The sequence below is a fragment of the Maylandia zebra genome, linkage group LG8 (genome assembly GCF_041146795.1).
Source record: "Maylandia zebra isolate NMK-2024a linkage group LG8, Mzebra_GT3a, whole genome shotgun sequence".
Lineage (NCBI taxonomy): Eukaryota > Metazoa > Chordata > Actinopteri > Cichliformes > Cichlidae > Maylandia > Maylandia zebra.
The window spans coordinates 22130332-22144534 of NC_135174.1; the positions used below are offsets into that span (position 1 = coordinate 22130332).

The 14203-nt window shown below is 40.8% G+C and overlaps 1 protein-coding gene across 14 annotated transcripts in view; it reads left to right on the forward strand.

The window, feature by feature from the left end:
• The window catches only part of LOC101474026 (calcium/calmodulin-dependent protein kinase type II subunit gamma), a 41173-nt gene that overhangs the window by 1239 nt on the left and 25731 nt on the right, over nucleotides 1-14203 (forward strand). For all 14 annotated transcript variants that reach the window (XM_004556604.6, XM_004556608.6, XM_004556607.6 and 11 more), the window contains exons 2-5: nucleotides 1056-1150; nucleotides 9970-10029; nucleotides 13255-13309; nucleotides 13463-13528. In XM_004556604.6, coding sequence (XP_004556661.3) covers nucleotides 1056-1150; nucleotides 9970-10029; nucleotides 13255-13309; nucleotides 13463-13528 — 276 coding nt within the window. The remainder of the gene's footprint in view (nucleotides 1-1055; nucleotides 1151-9969; nucleotides 10030-13254; nucleotides 13310-13462; nucleotides 13529-14203) is intronic.

A 14203-nucleotide genomic window follows, 5' to 3' on the forward strand; every position in this document is an offset into this window, starting at 1 on the left:
ATCAACAGCAGGGCGACGCTGGCCGTATAAAGATACACTGTCCTTAATTTCAACTGCCACTTCCACTCTGTCCTTTGTAATTGACAGTAATCGATGGCACTGATTACATAGCCAGTCCACTGGCACACACGCACACATCTACAGATCTTCCCTCCACTGCCCCTGATCTTCCTGCAGACCGACCACTTACCCTGGCTTCTCTTTCTGCACCTGTTTGATAATGAATTTTGCTCCGTCATAGCTTATTAATGTCAAGTCACGGACTTGTACTTGTGTCACCTGTCGCTTCTCATTTACTGGTGAATCATCGAGACCGGGAGCAGTGTGCAGCAGAAAGGAGCAGCCCTCCATATATCATCCACCGCATTAGGAAAAAAAAAAGGAGCCCTTCTTCTCTTTTAGGGAAACTCTCAAGGGCCCGAAACTGCAGGTTGTCCAGATGCTATGAAAACCATGTGTAATTACATCTTGTGTAACTGCTCAGACTCATAGAATCACCAGAGCCACTGTGCGAGCATTCATCTAGGTCAATATGAAACTCCTCAGAGTGGCAGGCGTCTTGTAGTGTGCACTTCCTTTTATGTTTGCGTGCATTTGTGAGTGTGAATGTATTAAATGTTGACGATTGTTGTGTGAAACGCAGCCCAGTCTCTGTACTGCCTGTTGCAAATTGAATTTCCTCTTGGGGGGGAGTAGGTTGCATTGTGTTGTGTGCATATCAGAGATTAGAGAAAGTACTCGGTCGTTCATATTCATAGCTGCTTGAGAAGCTTGTTATGACTGCTGGTTTGCTTGATTGTCTCACCTTTTCAGGTTGACTGCCCCTGTTATAGTGATGTAGTATATGATGGCTGTAAAATAAAAAAAACTGAGTCTGAGACAGAGGGACGGGCAGAGAAGGGGGGAAAGGGTGAGATTGTTAGTATTCACAACAAACCACTGCCACATGTAGATGCAGCTTCAAATGTCACACTTTGTGTGTGTGTGCGTGTGTGCCAGAGAGGCAGTGTCTGAAATGGAACTGATTTTTGGTTGTTTATGTTCTTTCTTCTTAGGGGAGCTTTTTCAGTGGTGCGTAGGTGTGTAAAGAAATCATCAGGACAGGAATATGCTGCAAAAATCATCAACACTAAGAAGCTGTCTGCAAGAGGTATGCTAACACCACACTCACTGACACAGACACCGATGTGCGTTTACTTTGTTTGTGATAAATATTGAGCAGTATAGCTTATTTTCTTTGTACGCACTGATGCCACGGAAAACCATATTCAGAAGCAGTTTGTAGTTGAAATAACAGGTTTAAATTCATGCTTGTGGCTAATCCAGTGCACTAATGCTTAACAAATCAAGGTACTTCACCATATCGTTGTATAAATCCCATAAATTCAGTGTTGTTGAAAAGCAGTTCTGTCACTGATTTGTTTTTTCATCACCTCCTGCTGTGGCTTACCACAGATATTGAAGTTATAAAATATCCCAATATTGTGTAGAAAAATCCTGCTTATTGGAAATTGTGCAGAAACAGAAGTCCCATGATTCCAGTTGCAGAGGAAATCTTTTATTGGGTCGTTGTGTCCGTGGGGAGTTCTTATCAGAATCTTCTAACGCTCTTTAGAAACTCGGTATTAAATAACTTTCAATCGCTCCTCTGTGGTGCGAGCAGACAGCCGCTGTACAATTAATTGATTGGCGCTGCTGCTGCTGCACAGTCCACACCTGAATTTTATTAGTTGCTTCACTTGTGTGCCTCCCTGCAGACGTTCACACCCACATGCTCATGCATGGTGTGGCGTGTAATGTTGCAATGATGACGGGAGCTTATGTCACTATGGCAAGACCTCCCCTGACTTCAGGTTTTCTCAGTTTTGTATGGGCCAAATTAGTGCTGCAGATTCCTTTCTGGTGTTGACACACACACCTTTGTTCTCCTTTCCTGTACTCTTTTGTTATACCTTTGCCTTTCTTTCTTTCTCAGCCAGCCTTTCTCTCATTGCCTTTCTCTCGTCTTGCTGCAATGGGGGATTGGTTTGTATTGAGGCTAATCCACTTACGCTAAATGTATCTCATCAACCACTAAGACCCCACGGATTCCTTAGGCGCCTCCCTGTTGTTGTCTGTGTCTTATGGCATTTGTGTGTCTGTGTGAAAAGGGAGACTGAGAGAGAGCGGGAGTTATACTAATGGAGTATGTCTGTTTTGTGTGAGTGTGTTGTAATGCTGTTATTGTTCTATCCCTGCCATCAAGTGTACACATAGGGCAGCTACCAGTATTAATGTCCCACCAAGGAAAAGTACAGGCTCAGCAGAAAACTGTTGGCTCTTTGCAGAGGCATGGAGTACAATGTAGGTCTGTGCGTATGTGTGTTTTTGCCAGGGGAGAAGAAAGCTGGCCAGGAGAGGAGGAGGAGATTTTCAACAGTGTAGTCTTGCAAGAAACTTGGTGACACTCCACACCAGGGGAGGGAGATGAAATGAGACTGAGGAGGAGATGCAATAGACTGAACAAAGGAATGAATTGGAGAATTTGGTGCTAATAGAAGTATTGCAGTAGGCTGTCTTGACTTGCTGACGCAAGATGCACCTACGCACAAACACAACAACGTCCACACCAGGAGGCCAGTGCGTGAGCAGGCATCTTGCCCAGTAGGATTTGGGTGGGGCTTCTTTTTTTTTTTGTCTGTCCTTTTTTTTTTTTTTTTTTTTTTTTTTTTTTTTAAAAGCCCAATAGGGCAAGTCTGACCTCTTGCATGGCCTGGTGGGTAAGTCTCCCAAAGCTCTGGTAAACACTGCAGTAATCTGAGGGGGAGGGGGGGGAGACAAGGAAGGAAGGAAAGAAGGAAGGAAACCAAAAAAACAGGAAGGAAGGAAGTGGGTGATGTTGGCGGGGGGAATAGATAAATGTAGGGAGTTGGCTGTGGTATAGTTTTGTCCACAGGCCCTTTGGGATGGATGCAAGTGGGCAGCAGCATGCGCAGTAGGCAGTGACACCCACCTGCTTCTCACTGTAAAGAAATGGAGGTTTTCATTTTGGCAGCTTTAGCTAAGTGGGGTAGGGGTTTGTTTGGCTGCCAAAGATTTGTGTGTGTAATTAATTAAAATGACAGACTGTGAGGTAAATTGTGAAAAATGTAACAAAGTGATGCAAAGTATTAAATCTGCACTGGCGTAGCATGAGTCTATCTGCGCCGTATGAATGCTCTGTTTTATTTTGTTGATTGGAGTGACTGGAAGGTTGATGGCTGCTGCATTGTCTGCAGCAACTGTGTGTGTGTGTGTGTGTGTGTGTGTGTGTGTGTGTGTGTGTGTGTGTGTGTGTGTGAGAGAGAGAGAGAGACACAAATGGTCTGCTTTAATACTACTTTAATATTTTTTTTTCTTCTCCTCCTACAGTTAGTGGCCTGGGGCGATATTATTGTTCCAGTGAAATGATTTCTCTTGCTCTATTTTACAAATTGCACTTATTGCTCAGCAATTTCATCGCTGGTTCATGGCTCATCTCCTGTTGCCAGAGTCACTTGTTACTGTTGTTGTTAACAGAAAACCAGTGAGATTCATCTGTTTTCTCTCTGAAGGAGGCTTAGAACTCTGAATTACTTTTCATAAAGTCTCTTTGTTCCATGAGTTTTCTCTTCTTTTTATTTATTTATTTATTTTTACAGAAATTGAGCAAAAAAATGGTTTTCAAGTAAATGATGCATAAATATATATTAAAAAAATTAATCAATCTGTAAATTTATTTAAATATGAAAGGTATTAAATCACTGAAATTGCCTACAGAACGATATGTATACCTGTTAAACCAGTTATTGGCACAAATCTCTTATCAGCCAATCACATGGCAGCAAACCAACACATTTAGACATGTAGACAACCTGCTGAAAGTGAGCATAAGAATGAGGAAGAAAGCTGATTCCAGGGAGTTTGAACATAGCATTGTTGTGGTTCCAGATAGGCTGGTCTGAGCATTTCAGAAATCTACTGGGATTTTCCCAGAAAACCATCTCTAGGGTTTACAGGGACTGGTGTGAAAATGCCACAGGTCAGAGGAGCATAGCCAGATTGCATCAAGCTGATAGAAAGACACATAAAGTCAAATAAACAGTTGTTATAACCATGGTATGCAGAAGAGCATCTCTAAATGCACAACACATGGAAGCTTAAAGCAGTTACAGCAGCAGAAGAACATACTGAGTGCCCTCCATATCAGCTAAGAACAGGAAACTGAGTCTACAATTAACACTGGCTCTCTAAAATTGGGCAAAAGAGGATTAGAGAAGTGTTCGCTGGTCTGAGTCTGCTGCAACATTCAGCTGGTAGGGTTAGAGTTTGATGTAAACGACATGAAAGCATGGATCCCTCCTACCTTATAACAGCGGTTTAGGCTGCTGGTGTAATGGTTTAGGGGGCTATTCTTACACTTAGGGGCCCTTGGTACTAAACCATTTTAAATGGTTGGTCTAAACACCACAACCTCTCTAAGTCTTGCTGCTGACAGCGTCCTACCTTTTATGACCTCAGTGTGCCAATCTTCTGATGGCTGCCTCCAAGCAGGAAAGTACACCATGTCACAAGGCTCAAATCATCTGGGTTTTTTTTTTTTTACATTTTTGTTTTTAAACAATGAGTTCACTATATTCGAAAGGTCTCCACAGTCACCTTATCTCAATCCGATAGAGCACCTATTTGATGTAGTGCAACAGGTGTTGTGTCAATATGGAACAAAATGTCTGAGGCATGTTTCCAGGGCCTTGTTAAACCTATGCCACAAAGAATTAAAGCAGTTCTGAAAGCAAAAGGAGGTCCGACCCAGTACTAGCAAGGTGTAACTAATAAAGTGGCTGGTGATTGCATATTAGCGATGTTTTCTGACTGAATGACGTAGGGAAATTAAATGACAGTTCAGACTCCCTTGAGCACCTTTTATGCTTTTACTTAAGGAGGAAGTAAATGGTCAGATTGGGGGGGGAAATTAGCCAATCGTGTTGCGTTGACACGTGCACACAGTAGGGGTTCGAGACTGTTTCAGCTGTGTGGTGGCAGACGTTTCTAATTATTATCATACAATAACATGCTTATTAGAAATGGAGGTAAAACTTCACATGCATAGTAGGTAAGTATTATCAGACAAAAGCTTTTTAAACCTTTTGTTGTCTTATTTGGCTCAGCAGAACTAAAATATATATCTGTCTGTGAAGGTTCTCAGTCATCCAGGTCATCGTAGTCAAATATAAATCCTGCTGCTTTTACACACACACTCACATAAGCTCAGCGATTCTCTGCGTGATCAACCTCTCACATGTTTAAGCTGCAGGAGATTTCACTTGTCATGTTTGCATAGTAAGCTAACGATTAATAAGACGATGTCAGAGGAATTGGTGCACAAATTATCATCACTCACAGATCAGTGCTGTCGCTCTCTATACACAGTTCGCACGATTGCAAAGTGAAAGCAAAAAAACAAGCGCAAATTCAAACGCGATTTCAATATGTCACATATTGACAGTGGCTCACCGATGCCAATGACATAATAACCCAGCTACATTTCTGAAAGAATGCAAAAGCATTGACATATATTTTTCCTTCTTACAATAGCCCGACGGGCAGGGAAGAGATAGATTTTGGTAGCCCGACTGAAAAAATCGCTAGCCCCAGGACGTCAGGCTAGCGATATTGCAAGCCCTGTATCTGATTGAGGAATCACTCATCTTTGGAAAAGAGAGTTTATTACAGAGAAATGTCTCTTTCCAAAATAAAAGCTATACTATCCGCTTCTTCTGGGTTATATTCTCAGCAGCATAAGGAGAATCATGTGCTAACAGCTGTCTAAATGACTCGGCTAAAGTTAGTAGCATGCTTGTTGTTTTTGTCTTTGCACTAGGATGATGTCGGCGTAAATGTGCAGTCATATTCGTTGTGTTCCCACTAGTGCTTTCAGGTTAATCTCGTTGAAATGACCTTAACACCACAACATGGCAAATCTCCGTTAACGAGCTACCGCCGATCGCCCCGTGCATGGGGCTAGACGGCCAACACGTTAACGAGCTAACTGTGCTAACACACTAGTTCCCACCCATGTAATTGAGCATTGCATGGCACATCCAACATACTGTTTTACTTTAGTCCATGACTCGCTTACCTTCAGGGTCATACGTCACATGAAAACCAAAATAATTCCAAACGCCAGATCTGAATGAGGGTGGGGGAGGTGCCCTGCGCTCTTCCTTCTGACGATGCTGTCTGTGTTGAGCGCTCAGTGGATCTGCGCTCGACAGTGCAGCCTAGGCGGAGTAGTCGAACGCAGATTCACTGAGCGCTCCACACAGACAGCATCGTCAGAAGGAAAGTTGATAAAATAAATTACAAATGTTGTATTGTTCGATACATACGCGTACCGAACCGAAAGCACTGTATCGAACGGTTCAATATCGATACGAATATCGTTGCACCCCTACTAGTAAAAACTTATCTGAAATAACGAACCCCTAAAATAAGGTTTTGTAACCAGTACTGACACCGTTTCCGTCATTTTGTCAGTATTTCCCGTCCTAACATTTTGGATGTAAACTTGCCTGAAACAGATTGAACTGGATCCTCAAGCCTTCAGTCAGATTGTCAGCTTTGTGTGGCAGAAAGAGGGGGGGTGTGCGTATGTGTGTCAGGTCCTCTCCATCCTTCTCAGCTGATGTAAGATGGCTGTGGGCCCGCCCCATGGCAAAGCAGATGGCCAATTAGAGAGCAGCAGGAAGTGCCAGTAATTACCCTCCAGCCCTCTCTTTCCTGTCTTCCTCTACCACATACTCTCGCACCAACAAATAAGTAGATTGAATGAATTAGTGAGCACTGCAGTGACACTGCACCAGGGTAGACAGCTGTACACAAACGCACACACAGAAGCTTGCGTGCGCATGCACACAGACACACACAGGGGAGCTGTGATCCTCTTCTAGCAAATGGACGTTTCATATAATCCTCCCTCCTTCTCTGTCTGTCTGTCTCTGTCCTGCGTCACTGGTGTAATTAGGAGGTGGTTCAGGTCTCTCCCTTATTCACTCGCTTTCTCTTAGATGAGGGAAATCTACACCTGTAGCGAGACAACAGGGAGGTTCGTGGAAAAGAGATTGTAGCACGGTGCAGGAGGACGGACAAACAAATCTTCAGCAAGTTAAAAAAATAGAGCTGAATACAGCAAAGAAAGTAGGCTTTCACGATGTGAAGTCTGCAGCTTTTCATTATGACGATATTAAGTACAATAAACAAACATAAATTGTACACTTAAATTCAAAATGTTTCCCAGGTTTATGGAGAGCGTAGGTGCTTGGGTTAGAGCACCGAGGTGGTTGGGGGTTTTCTAATCATCTTGTATATTAAATTATTTGCTAGCTTTGGCTTTAAATATAATAGGATATGTTTATATTCATAAGTAACTAAACTGAGTAATATCTACAGCAGCAAATATCTTTCTATAAAAACCTCAATTAACTATGCATAGGTGGATTAAAAATGCTGTCTTCCTAGAGCCAAGTTTACAACAATCTGAAAAGATGTGTCATGTTAAAATGGAACAGAACTGGTAGCATAACATACTGTTCAAGCAAGCAGATCGAAAAGGAAGATTTTACGTTTTTCTGCAAATTTACACCTCCTGTCCGGCAGGTTTGAGAGAGAAGCCTTTGCAGTATTGGTGTATTACTCAGGAAGGTTTTTGTTGAACTTGACGACGAGCTAAGTTAACAATTCTGGTTACCTTTCACTTTTTTCCTGGTTTGGAGTATTCCTTCTGCCTCTGTGTTGGCTGCAGCTCCAGAAACCAAAAGTCATACTAGATAATGCCCATCATTGTTGTTTTGGGGGTTTTTTTAATCTCCTTTTTTTATTATTATTATTATTATTTAAAAAAACAAACCTCTTAAATCTTAGGTATGATGTATCTTGACTCAAAAGCCAAGGGTCATATGGTGCATGTTCATAAAGTTTTTGTTCTAATTGCTTTTCAGGCAACCATTTATAATGCGTTTATAACATATGTTTGTAAATATAATTTATCTGTCAGCGTTGGTAGAAATGCCAGCCAGAGACCATCTAGAAAACTGCAGAACAATAACGTTGCCTTTTATAGTAACATGCTGTAATGCCTGTGAACGCTATACTGCAATATAGAAGAACAGCTGGGTAAGGTGATAGTTGATTACTCAGCAACAGCATGTGAATTTTATCTGAGGTAGTTGCTGCGCTGGGGAAATGAATGCAAATCTTACTGAGTCTGTGTCTCTGTGGTGTCATCGCCATGGAGCTGTGGAGTTGAGTTGGCTTCACCACAGTGATAAAGCACACACACTGAGTCATTCTTCATTACAGTTACCCCATGTGACCTCTGACCTCAGCAGTTGCATGGCCTCTTCCCATGGTAATTAGATGGAGTAGTTTAAAAGTATCGTGTGGTTTAGACCTGCAAACCGTGCACAAACGCACTCGTGTAAACGCACGTTGCTACATGACTTGGACAAATCCTCAAACAAGGATGTTGGTTTGGAGATGAGGCGGGTGTGTAATCTTTGTCTAAAGTGCAAATACTGCACTGTCCATAACTGAGCTTCACACTAAACCCTGTAGCATATACACTCACACATGCATGCAAACCGCTGCACCTGTTGCTACAGACAGACTTCTTCGTTTGATTGTGTGTGTTTTTTAAAACCACATGTGCAGAAATGCTAGCACTGGAGCTCAGTTTTAATTCATATTGTTAGATTTTAGAGATGGAGACTGTCTCTACATGCAAATGACTGTATTGCTACTGCTTATGAGTGTTGGCTTACTTTATTCTTTCTGCACATAAAACACATCTTCATTTAAATATTTGCATACAGAGACACTTTTATGACTGACAGCTGCCATACATCGTAATTCCCCAGGAAAGCGCCCGATGACTCAGTAGTTTTTTTAATACTAAACATCTGTAGCTCAGTTTTTAAAAGGAACATGAGTGCCTTGGTTTTCTAGTGCTCTAGTCTCAGGCACTGAAATTTTTATTTGGGATCGAGAGAACATAAATAATGAAGGTGTGTGCTATACTTGGGGCTTTGTAAAAGGTGGCCCTTCTCTTCTAACTGCAGGACATTAATGGGTATATTGTTGGCAACACCACAGTGTGTAAAAACCAAACATTATTGTTCCAAACATTTGGTGATAATGTAGCACCTAGCAGGTGAAGGCCCACACCATAAAACCACATTGTCCCCCATTCATTTCCACCAAGGAAGCATTGCATGTCACATGGTTTAGACTCCCCTTACCTTTCCTGTATGTATTTCTAAAAATAACTGAATTATGAAGATTTACATAACTGTTTCAGGGATTAACTCTTTTACTGATATGTATACTTAAGCAATATAGAATTAGTTACATATACCAATTAAATTAAAGCTCTAATAATTACTATGAGCAAGGTATAGGAAATTATTATTTTATGTATAAAGCAATGTCAGATTCGACAGTGCATCGGTGAGCAACGGTACACTGATGCACCGGGACAGTAAACCCAGAACAGCATAGCTGACTTAAACAGATCGGCTCATTGTCACAAATACTGGCTCTAGCTTTTTCTGTCAGGATCTTTAAATACCTATTTATGATAATATATTGTCTGTTGTTTTACCAGAGCCAGTTCTTTTACCTCCCTTAATCATAAAACATCTGAAATGTTAATAATATTTCACATCACTTTTTGGAACATGGAGGAAGTGCAAAATTAATGTGGCAGACTAGATGATCATCAGCTGCTAACCTCAGTAAATCCCATCTCAACGCTAATGTTCAGGTCACTTAATAGGTGTTTAGTTATTTTTATCCATCTTGTACAGCTGAACATATGTTTTGCTAAAGTTCCTCAAGTGGAAATTATATTATGTTATTAAATACTTTATTACTGTGGCTGAATTTGAATAAACCTTTTTTGTTTTGTCTACACAGATCATCAGAAGCTTGAGAGAGAGGCTCGTATCTGCCGTCTCCTGAAACACCCCAACATTGGTGAGTAGCTGACCAATTAATGCAATCCTTGTAGTCGTTATCTGCAGCAGAGAATTTCAGAAATATTGTTTGTGAGGCTTAAGATGTCTTTGTAAATAGAAATGGTTGTTAAAATACAAAGAAATAAGAGGAAAGAAAAGCGAGTGATTTGACCTTGAATTAAGATATTTTTGTTATAATATTATTGTGGTATTTCAAAGCAGAGCTGCAAGTGGGTGACTCTTATGTAATAGATCATTTGGCGTGTTACACATACCACATACTGTGGTTCTGCTAGGATTTCTGGAATATTTAATTAATGCACTTAAAGTCTTCATAATCTGTTTATAGAAAACAGAATAAACACTCCAGTAACACTGGCATAATGTTTAACTCAGACACGTCAACTATACGATGATGGATCATTTGTGAGTCAGCATGCTAATTACATCCAGGATGGATCTTATCCGAACAGATATGAAGCAATTCAAGGAAACTGGAGATACTGATCTTGAAGGTTTGACTGTAGGCCTCTTTTCCCACCAGTAATACCTGTAAATCAATAAAATCCCTTTAATTTTAATCTGGTGACCATCTCCATTACTAATCTATAGGACAGACTCTTTGAATACGCTGTAATATGTAACTGTACGTGCCGCTGTCACATTAGAAATAAACAGAATCACAAAGAACGCACTGAGTGGTAAAATAAATACATGAATTGAGTTAATGTATTTATTTTCCAGCTTGTGCTTGTGATGATCAAATCACAAGATTAATCGTTTCCTGGAGCATTGCTGTCGTATCTTATTTGCAGCAGCAGGGTTTCATTTTGTTCATTTTTTTGAAATAATCTCTGGAGATCTCCATCACCCATTCCTCTAATGTCTCTGCGGTAGGCAGCGGTTGAATTGTTGGGTTGATAACAACTTTTTGCCTATACCAATGTTTGGCTGTTAGATTACTAACGACACACCGATCAGGCTCGTTTGCACCACTTCCTGCTAGCGAAAAACTACCCTTTGTAGCAATCATGGAAGTTATGGCGTATTATAAATGATAACAGAAACATTTGTTGATGACATCGCCGTCGCTAATTTAAAAACAAACGATATGAGCAGTGCCATTCAGAATAAGAGGTCACAGAATCAGTTGTGCGTGAACTTTGGTCAGTTTTTGGGAAAATCAGGTCAGGATATTTTCCACAGTCCTTTCTTTTTTTGCCTTGTATGTAGCACACAGCAGGAAATAGGCTGCTTCAAACACTTTCGCACTACTGGAAATACTCATAGGCGAGGGAGCTGCATAGATAGAACATACAGGAGGCAGCACGTGTGACGCCCACTCGCTAACGATGAATGCACCAGATTATTAACTGCGATATTCACACTTCAGCTCAATCCGACATCACACGGAGTTTGTGCTTGGGTGCTAGTAGGTTAAGGACCATCTAGAAAGGTTTAGACCTATGTTGCATGTGTGAAGATGCCTTGAAGGTTGCCTTGAAGCTGACTCTTGGTGTGTGTGTGTGTGGGTGTGGAAAAATTAAGATCATCAAAGCTGACTTGTGAGCAGTGCTCTCTGCCTTCTTTACATAGTGATATTTATTTAGTTATTTTATTTACCTTTCTGATGGAAACTCATATTGCAGTGACATGAATTATACATCTCATAGAGATGTTCAGGAGAGGTTGGTAAAGGGCACAAAGGGGAAAATGACAAAATCAATGACATCTTTCTCACTGCACTGCTCATTTCTATTTTCCTCATGTCCTAGTTTTCTGAAAAGCCCCCTCCCCGGCACTCATTTGTCCCTCACCTACTTTTCCTGTTCTTTCCCTTTCTATATACATTTCGCTCTCGTGTCCTTTCCCCTTTTTTTGGCATATTTTAGCATCGTATATGTTCAAACTTTAGACAAAAGAGGGCACGAAAATGAGACAGATGGAGAGACGAAAGCAGAAGTAGGAGACAGATGGAGGGAGAGCGAGAAGATGGGAGGAGGAGTAAAGAACAGTCGCTCTTGTTTCTTGCTGCAGGGGCCATCCTACTTCATCTTATTATACAACTGATATTCGCTTTACATAACAATAAGTTTCTTTCTTGACACTAAACCTAAGCTGTGTCTCAGGCCCATCCTGTAACTCGTGGATTGTGCAGCCTGGATCCTGCTTCGTCATTCTGCTGCTGTTTAGTTAAGTTGACAAGCTAAGAGCCGCCGTGGTTACTGCATAACCGCAGAATGAACTCATTAGTGCTTTCGCTACTTCTGTTTCAGACCAAGGGGTTTGGATAGCTCAGCAATCAGGAAACACAAAAAATAACATTTCCTAGACTGGTTCTGGTCTTTGTAGGTCTTTGTTTGCAATTAATTATTTTAGAGGTTTACGTTGGGTCTTGTTTTGTGCTTTCTTGTTAAGAATGAGGATGTTGTGTACCTGAAACAGGCAGAAAAACAGAAAAACAAAACCCTGTAAGTGGACATGTAAAAAGAAGGAAAGGGTGCATGAGTGACTGCTCTCTGCTTGGGACAAAATACCCCTATTTAGAGGTGTCCAAGTAATCTAATGGTTTAGCATATACCCTGGTTTGTTATTGCTCCACATGGTTCCTATTTAGTCACCACCAACTATCATAGACTCCCCCAGATTGTCTAAATACATGTACATGTTACATGTTATGTCCTTTCTCTATCACCAAATATGTTTGAAGTAATGTTAAACCTGAAATAATAATCACTTAATTTGGATAAAAGTGGGCTTTTGATAGGGCTTTACTGTTTTGGTCAGACATAGCTTTAAGCAATGCTATCACAACCTACAATTACAGTTGCTTATAGTCGCTCCTGCATGCTAACCCTACTGTGTCCATTATAAAGATGTATTCTAAACCACCAGTAATTTTGCCCCAAACAAAGTCCATTCCAGAAACCATCACTCAGTTGCAGTAATTGCAGGGAGAGTATGGTTGAATTAAGTGCTCACTAATTGCCTAATCATTGGGTGTGCTCATATTGCTGTGGTTAAGAAAGGAGAATCAATACATCACAATCATAAATGACATTTATTTTTCTCCATGTCTGCCTCTCTTCTCTTCACATATTTATATTTGAGCTTTGTTTTTTTGTTTTTTCAGTTTACGTGAAGCTTTACAGCCGAACAGAACAGTATTTTTTTTTTTTTTTTTTTTTTTTAATGTCTTTCACTTAGCTGCTGTCAGTCTCATTTCCCACCCTCTCTCTTGCAGTGAGACTCCATGACAGCATTTCAGAGGAAGGCTTTCATTACCTAGTCTTTGACCTGTGAGTATCTTCAATGCACACACACACAATGACATTTTATCCATGCGTGTGACTGCGGTTTGTTTGTGTATGCTAACAACTTCTCTGTTATTTGACTCCCTGTCTCTCTCCGTCTCTTTCTTCGGACCCTTCTTCCTTCCCTTCCCCTTACAGGGTGACAGGAGGAGAGCTTTTTGAAGACATTGTAGCCAGGGAGTACTACAGTGAGGCTGACGCCAGGTAAACGCCCCTTAATGAAGCTGCTCTTCCCAGACACTTTGTAAAATATAAAGAATTACAAATGTGATGATTTGCAACTGATTTGAATTCTATATTAATTTGAAAATGGTGCAATGAAAACATATTGACTGGCATGTTCATAATTGTGTTTTATCACCTCTTCAAAAAACAAAAATGTGACGTAAAATCCTTGCTCGATAAAGGATTTTCAGCTGCTCAACAGTTTGGAATGTTTTCAGTGGATGTCAGGTTTGTTGCACCATTATGCTCATTTAAATTCAGTTATTGTCATCCTGAAAATAAGCAAGGTCTTACAAAGAGAAGACATTGACTGGATGGCAACATTTGTTGCTTCAAAACCTAAATATATACATTATTTGGCATTTTAGGTGCCTTCACAGATGTGCAAGTTATTGATGCTGCGTGCACTAAAGCACCCTCAAACGTTGTTGAATCCATCAGGAATGCTGGCTTTTGAACTGTGTGCCAATAAGAAGCTAGATGCACTTTTTACTCTGCAGGACATGCTCTTTGCTTCTGTGTTCACTGAGAATGGTGTTTGGTTTTTAGAAAGTGTTCTTAGGCTTCTCATTTACATTTTGTCTGAAGGCCAGACGATCTTAGTTATTAGCCTTGTCCCTCATCTGTAGAGAGGTTTTTCAGATTGTCTGAATC